The 13,725-nt window shown below is 46.2% G+C and overlaps 1 protein-coding gene across 1 annotated transcript in view; it reads right to left on the bottom strand.

Annotated features, from left to right (window-relative positions):
• LOC116946278 (HUWE1-associated protein modifying stress responses-like) overlaps nt 1-13,725 on the bottom strand; it is a 31,974-nt gene extending 18,249 nt beyond the window's left edge. The window contains exons 1-2 of the mRNA XM_032961324.2: nt 13,306-13,725; nt 11,221-11,301 (exon numbers count right to left, since the gene is read on the bottom strand). Of these exons, the coding sequence (XP_032817215.1) occupies nt 11,221-11,301; nt 13,306-13,516 (292 nt within the window). The 5' untranslated portion in view covers nt 13,517-13,725. The remainder of the gene's footprint in view (nt 1-11,220; nt 11,302-13,305) is intronic.

The raw sequence follows: 13,725 nt of genomic DNA, 5'->3' as shown, positions 1-13,725 counted from the left end.
ATAAGCGATTCGCGGCCAGCCAAAATCGCAGATAGCAAGTTTGTGAATAACAAGGGAATACTGTATTCTAACACTTCCTGTAGTTAATTGACATTGGACATTAGAATGATTATTGTATGCTAAAGAATCAATATAAATCGATATAAAGTAGATATAGGAGCAGAGAGCTTTACTTACTGGTCTCTGAGCAAGTATTGTGGATCTGTGCATTCAATACACCAGTGGTTCTCAACCGGGGGCACGTGGACCCCTGGGGGTATGTGGCAATGTCCCAAGGGGTATGCGATGTGATTTATAAATGTGTGAAATTATATCATACACTAGTCATTTTGGTGAGTAATCATGTAGGAATCTACCAATATAAAATAACGATTAAATATTAATCCATATGGTAACCTAGAACGATATAAAAGACCTTTCTAAACTCGTTGGTCGTAAACAATGCGGTTTCCAAGAGTAACCAGCGAGCTCTAACAAATTACATCACGCATGCAGAGCGTCTGTTGAATTTGTTTCAATTCGCCTGCAGTTATGAGCTAGTTAGGATACCTCACAAAATGAATAATGAACAAGGAGAAAGTTAATGGGGGCGGCCTTGCATCTCAAATATTCACCAACAACCATGGGATTATAAATGCACCCCAAATCCAGCTCTCCGACACGGGAAGTAATGCTTATACATATTTTACATGTGCACAGTACAAAAAAAAGCAGAAGATCCCGCGTATAGCCTTAACAGACTGTTGTACAAGTGTTGTTAGCGAGTAGCACCTATTAAGGCTGGCACGGAACACGAGGGAGTGGGTGGCCAGTGCAGCGGTGAGCGCGCTGCGCTACGAATCCAGGGGACACCCGAGTTCGATTGCTGCTCACTGGGCCTCCCCTAGGTTGGTGTAGTGTGTAAACAGCGCCACTAGGGAGAGAAAGTACTACAGAACCCACTGATATACATATGCAGAGGTGTTACGGGAGGGTGACACGCGGTTGTATAACGGTGGCAACAACCACGTCCGCTACGGCCACCACCCTGGGGGGCTGTGGGGGACGCTGTGATCCCTCCCAGCCCCACCCCTCAGTGAGGGACTATAAAAGTTGGGACCCGGGGAGCTGAGAGGCTGTTCGACTCAAGCAAGATGAAGAGCCAGTGAAGAAGGAAGATCGACTAGCCAGACCCTGGAACTCCTTTGGCCCGCTGTCCTTTTGAGGGCCGGGCAAAGCAAGCCAGGGGGTGTGACACCAGAGCCACAAGACCCGATGTCCTTCTGAGGGCCGGACTCGTGGGGCTTGTGGTCGGGACCTGCGCCGGAGCTGGGCCAGGTCAGACAGCCTCCTGAGAGAGGACCAGGATAGAGGGAACCAGGGAGCTAGCGAGGGCTAAAGCTCGGGGAACGTTCCCTCTAGAGTATGGGTGAAGAGGCCATTACCTCTTCAAGTATCAGATTCGCCACTGTAATTGAAAGTCTGTAATAAATACGTTTTGCCTCAAGTGAACAGTCTCCGACGTCAATAAGGCCACTACACATACAACAGATCATGAGGGCAATGGGCATGGCATCGTGCTCACCTGCACAAACTGCGTTGCACCTACCCACCTCAGGACAATCTGAGAGGTAGCAGCGACTTCCAATATTGCAGTAGAATTTGGTCATTATATAGAAACACACAAAAGTGATGTGCAGCAGTAAGGCTGTGGTTCAGGGCACTGCTTTACAATACGGGGAGGGATCTTCGTCTTTTGCGCTAAGATCACCTGCATCCTGAGTTCAACTCCTGTCCATGGTTAAAATCAGTGGCATGTGATATCTTAACTACCCTACCATCCACTGTCCACCCATCTTCACCAACCCCACACACACACACACGTCTTAGAAGACATCGGAGGACAAGGCCTAGTCCAGATGGACTGTGGCTGCCTCATCCACCAGACAGCCCAGATCTGGCACCCTCAAGATTTGTATCTGCCCTTGAAAGGATGGCCTAACTTGGGCAACATTTAGAAAATTATACTGCTCAACAGGATGACATTGGAAATAGTTCTTGCGATGCTGATGAATATTTTGCCCCGCAATGGATATCTGGCTCTGGCTCCACACTGGCACGAGTGCATAGAAAATAATGGAGGCCATGTTCATAAATAGCAAAAAAGTTAAATGGCGTTCCCGCGAACGTGTATTTAATTTGGGCTTGCTACGACAGTTAACATTCACCTTTGTGCAACTCTTAAAGCTAAGCTAAATATTTTTTTATTAGCCTTTTGCCCATCCAAGGACGAGTGTATTGCAGTAAATCTGAAACTTGCAGGTGAAAAGCTGACCGCGACGTGATATTCATTGCATCAATTCGCGTGCAATTAGTAAGGGCGCGGTGACACAGACTTATTTCATTTAAAGGTTATAATCCCTTGTTCATCATGACGTCCTTTTTACTTTGATGTCTCAATAGCGTTACGGAGATCACGTGACGTGAGGGTTGTCAGTTGACGCCGAGGAGGGGGGAGGAGGCGCCTCACCCCCCCATGTGGCGTGACGTCACACACTAATTATTATGAATGGGGGGGTCCATTTGGAGGACGTTACCTGTTAATGATTATTAATGAGGGGGAGCTGTTCGATGTGGAGTTAAGTCACCAGCTACATGATTATTAGTGAGGGGGGGGGTGCTCCATGTGGAGTGACGTCACATGCTCATGATTATTAACGAGGGGGGGGGTCCATGTGGAGGACGTAACCTGTTCATGATTATTAATCAGGGGGGCTGGTGGACGTGGAGTGACATCACGAGCGTTGCACACAGACATTATTGGCTCATTATAGTAGGTAATAATGGGGGGGGGGGGGGGGTGCCCATTTGGAGGACGTCACCTGCTGATTATTAATTAAGGGGGGCTGTTCGATGTGGATGATGTCACTTGCTCATGATTACTAGTGGGGGGGGGGGGGGGGAGTACTCCATATTGAGTGACGTCACCCGCTCATGATTATGAATGAGGGGTGGGGGTTGTTCATTTGGAGGATGTCACCTGCTCATGAATAATAATGAGGGGGGCTGATCGATGTGGAGTGACGTCACGAGCGTTAAGGACATTCCTGGGTATTTTACAAGGTAATGCCCACTGAGCTCTATAGCTCTTTTTCAGAAGCGACCTAGCCACAAATGATAGCTCAACGAAGTGGCTTATCACGTGGAAATGTATAGCAGCCAAATGCTCTGAACACGTGGATTCTAAATGTGGAGAGAAATACCTGAAAACCTGGAGAAAAATAAACGCGACCACGGTGAGAACACGCAAACCCCAAATATACAGGCATCAGGGTTGGGATTGAACCCACGACCTCCTGTTAACCAGGCGAGGTAGTTAACATCATCTCGCCACCACGGCACCCCTAAAGAGCACCTTCATCGATCCATTGCTGGACGAGGGGGAGACTCCACCACACACTGTGGGAGTTATTTGTGACCATACTTCCCTATCCACGTTGGCTAGTGCCGGTGTGAGGGTGCGGAGCATATGGTGGCAAAGAAATAAAGCACAACGGACTTTGCTGCACTACCTTCTGCTGTCACACAGCCATCTAAGCTGACAACACACCCGCTATGCATGGTGGTTGTCAATCCAAACACTTATCCAGGTTCAACAAAGGATCTGCATACACAAAGAGTCCACTACACACACGGTTAATCATAAAAGGATAACGTAGAGTTTGAGGTCAGAATTATTTTAGTCGGTGGTTTGATTCACTACACTAAAGAGCGGCAATTTAATGCTTGAGTCAATGAGTTGTTTTTCCATTCCTCACTCATATCGATGCATACAAAATAAAGAATTTCCCTTGAATTTGGTTTCAAGAAAAACGTTATTTTGACCAACACGAAAACATCAGGCTACGGTATTCCCATGTCTCTTTCCCACCGTCTTGTGTGGAAGGACAGCCTTAGTGTGCCCACCAACACCTCTGGATTGTTCTGTCTGTAACATCTTGTGTTGTTTTCATTTTGTCTTTTGTGTACGTCTGTGCGCTGGTGCATTTGTTTTGTACAGTCCAATGCAAAACTAAACAATTTTGTTTTACCAGGTCAGGCCCACTGAGCTATACAGCTCTTTTTCAGAAGAGACCTGGCCACAAATGATAGCTCAACAAAGTGGCTTATGTGGAAGTTAATAGCAGCCAAATACTCTAAACATATTTCTAAATGTGGCGGCGAAACAGGAGATAGATAAAAATCCACGTGACCACACATGACCACGTGAAGAGACATGCAAATTCCAAATATGCAGGCGTCGTCAGGGTCTGGATCGAACCCATGACCTCCTCCACGCCGAGCGAGGGAGTTAACATATCCTAGCCCCCGTGGTCCCCCTGTGTAATGCCTCGAGGGGGGCAGTCTGGAGCTCCCTGGAACAAGCAATCACAGGGCTGCACCGTCACCTCCTTGTGTACTCTACCGGTTTCTTACATCTCGAGTGGATCGATTCTTTTCTGTAGTGTCAACTGTTGTCTTTTAAATCGTCTTAATATACAACAGCCACCCCCCCTTGTGTTTGTGCCCCGTCACGCGCTTTAGCTGTACTTTCGCCCGCACTGTATTTGCGTCCCATTTTGGTAATCTAATTCAGTCCTCGTCACATTCCCACATGTCCTTGTGCTGGTCATAGAATTAACATTAAATTATTAGAACACCACCAGTACTGCATTTGCATAATCGACAAGGTCATTTGGATGTTTATCGACGTATTGTACCGGGCTCGCGTTTTGTCACGATAAAAACATTCGTTTTTAAAGGTTGGGGATACGCCTTATAATCTGGGGACTACATTTATTCCTTCGGCAAGACTCGTTCTAATATGGTTGTTAAGGAATCATCTTCCAAAAGACTTCTCTCATTTTAAAGCAGCACTATCAGAATCACCACTACCATAATCTCCCCATTACAAGACACCTTTTTTCAAAATGATCCACGTGTTTGGGGTGCGTCAACATTTCTGATGCTGTTCACAAAACTTTGCCAAGTAAATAATGATGCACTCTGCAACTATATATTTAGATAATTTCAATTTTGCATGCATACGAGCAAATACCACGAGATGTATAGATACCTCAACTTTTGAGGAATGCCATGAACTACAGAAGACTGAATGAAGGTTACCAGAATCCAAACATGCAGCATTCAAATTGTGGTTCCCATTTGACAGGTGCAAATGAGTTAACAATAAAATATGGAGACACGCAGCTTGCTATGGCATTCCTTGTTTAAAACAAACCAGGAAAATAGGTACTATATATTAGAGAAATATGCTTAAGCAACTGCCTCATTCAATTGAGACATTAGTGGAAGGAGCCTAAGATTTAAATGTAATTGGGTTGAGGAACAGGATGCTGCAGTGGCGTTATGTTAACTCCCTCGCCTGGTATGCAGGAGGGTCATGGGTTCGATCCTGGCCCTGACGATGCCTGTATATATTTGAAGTTTGCATGTCACTCTCCCCGTGGTTGCGTGGATTTTTCTCTAGGTCCTCCGGTGTTTCTCTCCGCTTTTAGGAACATCACACGTTTTTACAGAATTTGTTAACTATAAATTTCCACGTGATAAGCCACTTCGTTGAGCTATCACTGTGGCCAGGTCCCTTCTGAAAAAACGCTATATAGCTCAGCGGGCCTTACCTGGTCAAATAAAAATTGTTTCGTTTATTGTTTAAAAAGAAAAAAATTAAGAGATGAAAAATCACAGTACATGTTGTGTAGACATTTCAACAAAGTACATAATCGAAGCATCAAATGACTCCTCGACCATTACCCATCCCGTGTTAAGTGGTGTGCGTTTTTTTTTGCAACCACACACACAGAACGGGACCCCCACTGTCAATATCCAGGCTTCTGTAGAACAGTGTGTTCTGAAATGTCCCTGGCATTAGGTTTCCAGTGGGCTCGCAACGAAGCGCTTGGAAAGCATGCTCGTCCATGCCTACACTACAACCCTTTGGCAATGAAAACGTTACGAGTTGTGCAGCCAAACACTATGTAAGCAACACTTGCCCACATTTTTTAAGCATTGTTTTACTATTAAATGCAATGTATTTTAACTATTAAACAAAACTGTGTTTTTTTACCAGGTATGGTGCACACCGAGCTGTGCAGCTCTTTTTCAGAAGTGACGTGGCTACAAATAATGGCCTAATTAACTGGCTTATGATGTGGGCATTTATAACAGCCAAATACTCTAAACGCATTCTTCTAAACGTGCAGGGAGTAACCAGAGGACCCAGAAAAAAATCCAGGCAACCAGGTACACCATCACAAACTGGCTCGTTTTCTGTCTGAAATCCTGCGGCCTTTCACTGGAAAAAACACCTCTACGGTACAAAATTCTAACTCAGCTGGTATCGACAATCAAGGGTATTTCCCTTTCCCCAGACGACCTGCTTGTCAGTTTTGATGTAGTTTCCTTATTCAAAGTTCCTGTACCTGACACCATCGCAATCATTGAAGACTTGGGTTCATCAAGGACTAAACACTGAGGTACCCCCCCCCCCTGGTGAGACACTGCTTAACCAATACATACTTCACTTGGAATGGAACTTTCTACAAACAAACTGAGGGCACCCCAATGGGCTCCCCCCTATCTCCGGTTGTAGCCAACATTTTCATGGAGAAATTTGAGACTGACGCCATCCAGAATGCCACTCTGCGCCCAACCTTATGGAAGAGGTACGTGGATGACACTTTTGTCATCTGGCCACATGGCCGGCCTGCTCTAGACAAATTCCTCGACCACATCAATTCCCTACACCCAGCCATCAGATTTACCATGGAAGTCGAAAATGATGGCAAGCTACCTTGTCTGAAATCCTTTTTTGGATGTCCTAATAAACCTGATGGTTCAATGAGCCACTCTGTCTACAGGAAAGCTACTCATACGGATGCTTACCTGAAACCGGATTCCCACCACCATCCATCCCAGAAGAATTCCCTCATCAAGACTCTGCACCATAGAGCCCAATGCATATCCGACCAGGAACACATAGCCAGTGAACTCAAGCACATACACCAAGCTCTTAAGGCTAATGGTTACTCCGACTACACAATCCGCAAAGCTATCACTCCAACCATGAAGAAGGACCCTCTTGAGGAGCCGTTCAAAACAGATCTCCAAAATCTTGAATAAACACAAGATCCAGGTCCGATTCAACACATTACATAAAATCCGTGATCTAGTTCCATCTGTAAAATATGTGATTCCGGACATACAGTACCCTGGCGTCTACAAACTGAGTTGCCTCTGGTAGTAGTTACATTGGAGAAACCAAACGACATGTCTCGGACCGCATCCGTGAACACAAAGCAGACCTAAAACACGGTAGGACCAACACCTCGGCCGTGGCAGACCACTGTTATAATTCAGTAGGCTCACATGACATTGACTTCTCTAAGACAGAGGTTCTCTGCAAGCCATCTGGCTACCATGAGAAATTCGTTCATGAGGCTATCCACATATACAAACACAGAGACAATATCAACCGTGAAGATGGATTCTGGCTAAGCAATCATTGGAAGGATTTGATCAACCATTTCGGGTCTTAATTGATTGTTCACGCTTACAGTGGCTTTCAGACCGCATCCATTATTTTCGTCTCCCCCCTCCTCATTTCCAAACATAGATAGACTCGTCCATCTGAATAACTGCCAAATCGCTCTCTGTGGTGCTAATATAAAAAAACCCGCCACTTTTCAAAATTTCTTGCTGTGGTTTTCACACCTGATGATGATTGCTTGTGTTGCAATCGAAACGTCGTGATAATTTAATTTTTTTATATTTTTATTATTTTATTGTTTCCCTTCTACGTGACTTTACCGAAAGAACCAAGAATATAAGACAATAACTGTAAATGCTACACAGCTAGATATGTTGGTGTGATAAAAGTAAATTATCTGGGAACACGTCATGTGTTCTTTAAAACTGCTTTTTGTTTTTAGTTTGTTGCCCTTCCCCCGCTACTCCGATTAGCACGGTTGGCTATGTACGGTGCGAAAGCGGTTCAACGTACATACAGTTCAACGTACGTACTAAATGCGCTAAAAGTCGTAGTGCTTGCAATGCTCAAACAAGCATTTGGGCAGTTCAAATCTCCATCAGCGGTCCCAAGCAAGTTGTGGTTATTCCACATTCCTATGGAAAGTACCAATCGACCCATCGGACTCCCACTAAGTACTTGTCACAAAACAGGATAAAACATTTTTTTTTATCCAAGGGGCATGATAGGCTAAAGCAGAAATACAACTTTCTTACATTATCTTTAACCCGTCTTGACTGGATATCTGTGAAAAAAGGTATAGCTCATCGGATTCCTCTACTATAAATATCCTGATTAATATATATACACACACAAATACACGACACGTGGAATGGCTAAATACTTTCAATTGCATACGGCGTTACTTTTGACAAGGTAGACAGCGGGCATATAATGCTCACACTGTCCGTACAACCGACTGCTAAGGAAAGAATAGCCAAAACAGCTACAGCATGATCGCTGAACTACAACTAGTCTTAGTATTTCACTTGGTTAAGGCGACTCATTCCATATTTAACCCATTCATCTCAAGGTACAGGGTGCATTGATGACGACGACGACAATGATGATGAAGATGCAATAGCGTTAAAAAAACTAACAAAATTCAACTGGAGAGACAGCCACCTTCAACAAGGCCCCTCTCGCTTGTGTTGCATCATGTGCATGCGCTTTGTTGCTCGGATGGAAACTTCATTATAATTGCTCCGCTCTGAAAGTACTGAAGTACCCCCGATGTCGCACTTCCCGATTAGCACGGCTGGCTGCGTATGGTGCAAAAGAAGTTCAACGTACACATGTACAAGTAGTTTAGTGTATGGCAGGGTAGCGTGCCAACATTATGTACCTATTTTGGGTAAATGTTAGTTTAAAGTACCCTCAGAATGTGTAAATGGACGAACAGGCTTGCATTAAAAACAGTAGGCAAAGCCAGTTTCCCGTGCTTCTGCCTTACACGCATCTTCAAAACACCTCACTCGGCACGACACCTCAACCTAGGCCCTTTGTTCACACCAATCTGTATTCATGGCTGCCGAGTAAGATATGGTTATACGAGGTAAACGTGTGGTCAATACATCCCCATAATACAATAAGATACACATACTACTCTGACCCTCAGTGACATTGATGACTTGTCGACAAAATACTTTTAAACACAAGCTGTGTACCGATACCGTGCAGTCTAATAGTGAGAGGTGATTAAGTTACACAAGATGCCTGGTCAGATTTCATAATGTAACCATGGTTTGAATGCACGGGAGACAATTAAATAGACGCAATTATAGTTGGTAAATAGTATCTGACCTCATACTGTCAACATGCCACGACAACATGAACTGGATTTAATCATCAACTGCAATTTCTCAGTGAAAATCGTTAAAATGACTCAAATACATTATTAAGCACTTCAAAGTTAATAAATGCCACCGCCAATCGCTCTCGTCCCTTAGCTTTATCAGAAGTTTAAAATCCCACCTAAAAGCTGCAGTGCACCATACATCAACCAATGCTTTGCCGTCCCATCAGCAGTGAGTAATGTTTACTAAAAACCAATTGTGATCCATTATAAAAAAAACGGCAGACGTCAGTCAACCTTCCACATTTGCGTCCAGGCAAGGCATTGCGCAAACAAACAATTCATAGCAGCACACGCATACACGCACGGAGAGTTGTCGAAAATGACACGTGTGGATTTTCTGTGTACTACATACAATGGGAGGAGGTGAGAGGGGGATGTTTCTGGGGACCCCGAAATATTAACTGCTGTTTTATACTCCCGAAGCTCAAAAAACTAAAAACTGAACAGCGTGCTGGGCAATGATGACCACATGGCTGTTAGTACTCGTGCCAATAATGACAGCTCGCACACGCAAGGACTCGGCATGACAGGAAAGTGTGTATTGGACACATCTGACGGACACTAACACAAGCAGGGACAAATGCAGATCACATAAAGATATAGACACGCGCTCACCGACACTATTAACAGAGCAACAAAATAACACGCAACTCCAAAACGGAGTTGTCAAGAGCAAACAACACTCGGCAACAAGCGTTGCATCATTATTGTAGCGGGATTTTGCAATATATTTATATATATAATTATTCACTGTACAGCATTCAATAGTTTAACCTTTCCATAAGCCATAAGTCGAGTTTTGAGTTGCCACCTTGCCAGTGTTTCCACAATGTCAAACTGAGTTGACCCAAGAGATGTTCAGACATCACTTGCCAGTGATATTAGCTATGGCAGGGAATTACACTTGGGTTGCCAGCTCTGTACCACCACAGTGCGATAACCACTATGACTGCTCCACAAAGACACAGCTGAAATATTAAATCCAGCGCTCATGCACGGCTGACAGACACAAACAAGAAGCGACAACAAAAGCCGCCGTTTGTTACTAAAGCGTTTTGTGCCAGGCTAGGTGCACTTTGAAGACACGTCAATTGTTGGAGACTCGCTAGCAGGTCAGACCCAGTTGTCATGGGTTAACCGACTATAATGACGAGCAGATGCACCACCTGTGCAGCCCACGCACTGTGCCACACGGACAGACATCACCCATGCTATCCACTGTGCCACACAAAGACAAAGATCCCCTGTAAAACCTTAACAAACTGTTGGGGCAAGTGTTGTTAGCAAGCACCTATGAAAGCCACCACAACACACGAGGGGGTGGGTGGGGCCAGCACCATACGCGGCCGCCTTTGTCTCTTCAGTGGCGATGTTCACACACCAGGTACTCATTTTCAGTATAGTCGACCTAGGGAAGGCCCAGGAACGGTTCAGATAATTGTCACTGGTGTTGGCCATGAGCGAGAATTGAACTCGGGTTTCCAGGTTCATGGCGCAGCGCGCTAACCACTGCACTACCGCTCCACACGTCACATGTGCTACCCACTCACTGTGCCGCACATGACAGAAACATCACCCGTGCGGCCCACTCTGCCACAAAGGACACAGGCATCACACCCGCGCTGCCCAACAAAGACAAAGATTCCCCGTATAGTCCGTAACAGACTGTTTAGGCAAGTGCTGTTCGCGAGCACCTATGAAGATGTTGCCCGTCGTGGCACACAGGCCACGCACATGTAACAAATGCAGCCCACTCGCTGTGCCACACAGGACATGCACGCACAGCGCCCCGCACCTTTGTAAAGGTTCGTGACGGCCGAGGCAGCGTTCTGGAAGGGGATCCACAAGGAGACTCCCTGCTGCTGGCAGACACGGTCTGTGGAGACACGAGTACCACAATTTCAGACATACATTCAAGGCTATATAAAAGACGTGGTTATCATCATCATCACACTCCATGGGGAGATAATCCACGTAGGTGTTCCACTGCACCTTTCGCCATTCGTTTCCACTATCAATCTAATCAGTCTCGTGCCAATATGGTCAAGTGGTGCACATCTTTCTGGCACCAATCTCCCATATTGTGAAACCATTCTTTACGGGATCTTCCGTTTTTTCCTGTTCCTTCCATTTTTCCAAATAGCACACTTTTAATTTCCCTGCTGTTGTCCATTCCACATGTGTCCAAACAGCACAACTTTGTTTCTCATCACTGTCTGCATCACGTCTTCCTCTATGTGGAACCCTTTCTTACTTCTACATTGGTCACTCTTTGGGCCCACGTGATTATACATTGGTTTATTCATGAAGTGCCTTTTCACATGTCAAACTATTGCGACCAATTCAGAAATAAATATTTAGTCCACCCTTCTTGAAAAATAAAAATTGCTCGTACAATTATTTAAGTTTGTTGTCCTTCCTCCGCACCTCCGATTAGCATGTCTGGCCTCGTAGGGTGCGAAAGAAGGTCAACATACATACAAAATACCAGTGTCATAATAAGGCGTACTCAGACCAACGTGTCATTACGTGTTTCCAAAGCATCTGACAGTTGACACCATTGCAAACGACACGTTCCCTATCAACGGATCTTTCCAAGGGAAATATTTAATGTAAAAAAGGATGTCTCCATTCACCCTTTGGTGGTGGTCCATTAATTTACGTTTTATAAGCCACGTTTTATAAAGCCGTAGCTAAGTACCCTTAAAATGAAACCCCCCCCTAACCTCCCTCACGTCCAATGTGCTTGCCCTTGCGAGCGAGACCAGGCGACCATGCTCCTAGGGGCCACTCCTCCCTCACCCCACCCTGCATCATAAACAATGGCTGGCGACTACAGGCCACGATCCTAGCAAACTGAAGCAGCAGCATCATCATGATTATCATTGTCATCATCTTCATGATCAAGCTCACCAACAACAACATCGTCATCACCGTGAAAAACGCCACATCCAACACCTTAATCGATTAAAGTCACAATTACAAATACCACCGGCGCCATAATCGGCATTACTCTGCACCACCAATCAGTACTACCACCATTACCCAGACCATATGATCGATAATAATTGCAACTCATAACACCACCTCAATTATTATAGTAATAATCGTCATGACAACCACCACCTAAGTCATCAACATCGCCCTGTCATCACTCACACCTCAATCACTCAACAATCACACCACTGTCACCAAACAAACCAATCACTCGCCCCAAAACAATCACCACCACCACGACCACAGCCATAATAATCACCCTCAGCGATCTTACGCATCCTCCACTATTAATCACTCTCGGCACCATCATCACTTCAACAATCACCGCCAGTAACAATCGTCAAATCACAACCATGATCACGCCCAACTGGATCAACATCATTACAGCCATTATAAACATCACCCCTACAGCCACTCGAAATTATCACCGTTTCCATCACTAGTGCCATCACTCACATCACCCCACCAATCCTACCATCACCATCGTCTTCACTCCCACACCACTAGCGTCATCACTACCACCACCTTCAACGATCACCGCAATTCCCCACCACCACCATCACTCCCACCATCGCCACTGCCGCCTCTACCAACACCTCACCATAATCACCGCCACCAACGCCACCTTCACCACCTAGGGTCTTCACCCCCTCAACAACAAAACGACGCTCAGTGTAAGCACCATCATCAACACTACTACAACCACCGCTATCGGCCATATTCTTCACAATCGCCATTTTGGGCCCTCGGCTGCTTTGCGAGCCCGGCTCGCCCGGCCCGCCCGGCCCGCCACTCGAGCCGGGGCCACCGCCCGCCTCGAGGCCCCGGGAACGTCACTCGCCGGGGGAGGGGAGGTGTTGGGGGGCAGGGCTTTCTTCCGCACCTTTATAGAGCTGGGCGACCGCCGTGGCCGAGTTCTGAAACGAGAGCCACAGCTTCTGCGCCGCCTGCTCCCTCTCCAGGGCGAGGCGGTCATCCTCCTCGGGCGCCTCCTGCTCGGCGTCGTCAAGACACTCGCGCTCCCAGATGGAGAACCAGTGCTCGGGGCAGTGCTCCTGGATCTCCGCCTCGGCCGCCTCCTTCCTCTCGTCCATGGCGTCGCGAGGAGGGCCTCGAGGCCTGCCTGTCCTTGGCCCCGGGTGTGTGTTTTTTGTCGGTCCCGTCTCGGTTGTCTTTGGGTTCCCTCCTCTGTGCCTGTGGTGTTGTCTTTATTATGTAAAATCCGAGCGGCCGGCACGCTCCGCCACCCCCCGCGCTCGACGCGAACTCCGCGTCGTCTGACGCGCCGGCTCACCCGTCCCCG

This window comes from Petromyzon marinus, chromosome 26 (genome assembly GCF_048934315.1).
Source record: "Petromyzon marinus isolate PM22_M1 ecotype Great Lakes invasive population chromosome 26, UKy_Petmar_22M1.pri1.0, whole genome shotgun sequence".
Classification (NCBI taxonomy): domain Eukaryota; kingdom Metazoa; phylum Chordata; class Hyperoartia; order Petromyzontiformes; family Petromyzontidae; genus Petromyzon; species Petromyzon marinus.
Note: the sequence above shows the minus strand (reverse complement) of the source record. Positions and strands in the feature narration are given on the sequence as shown.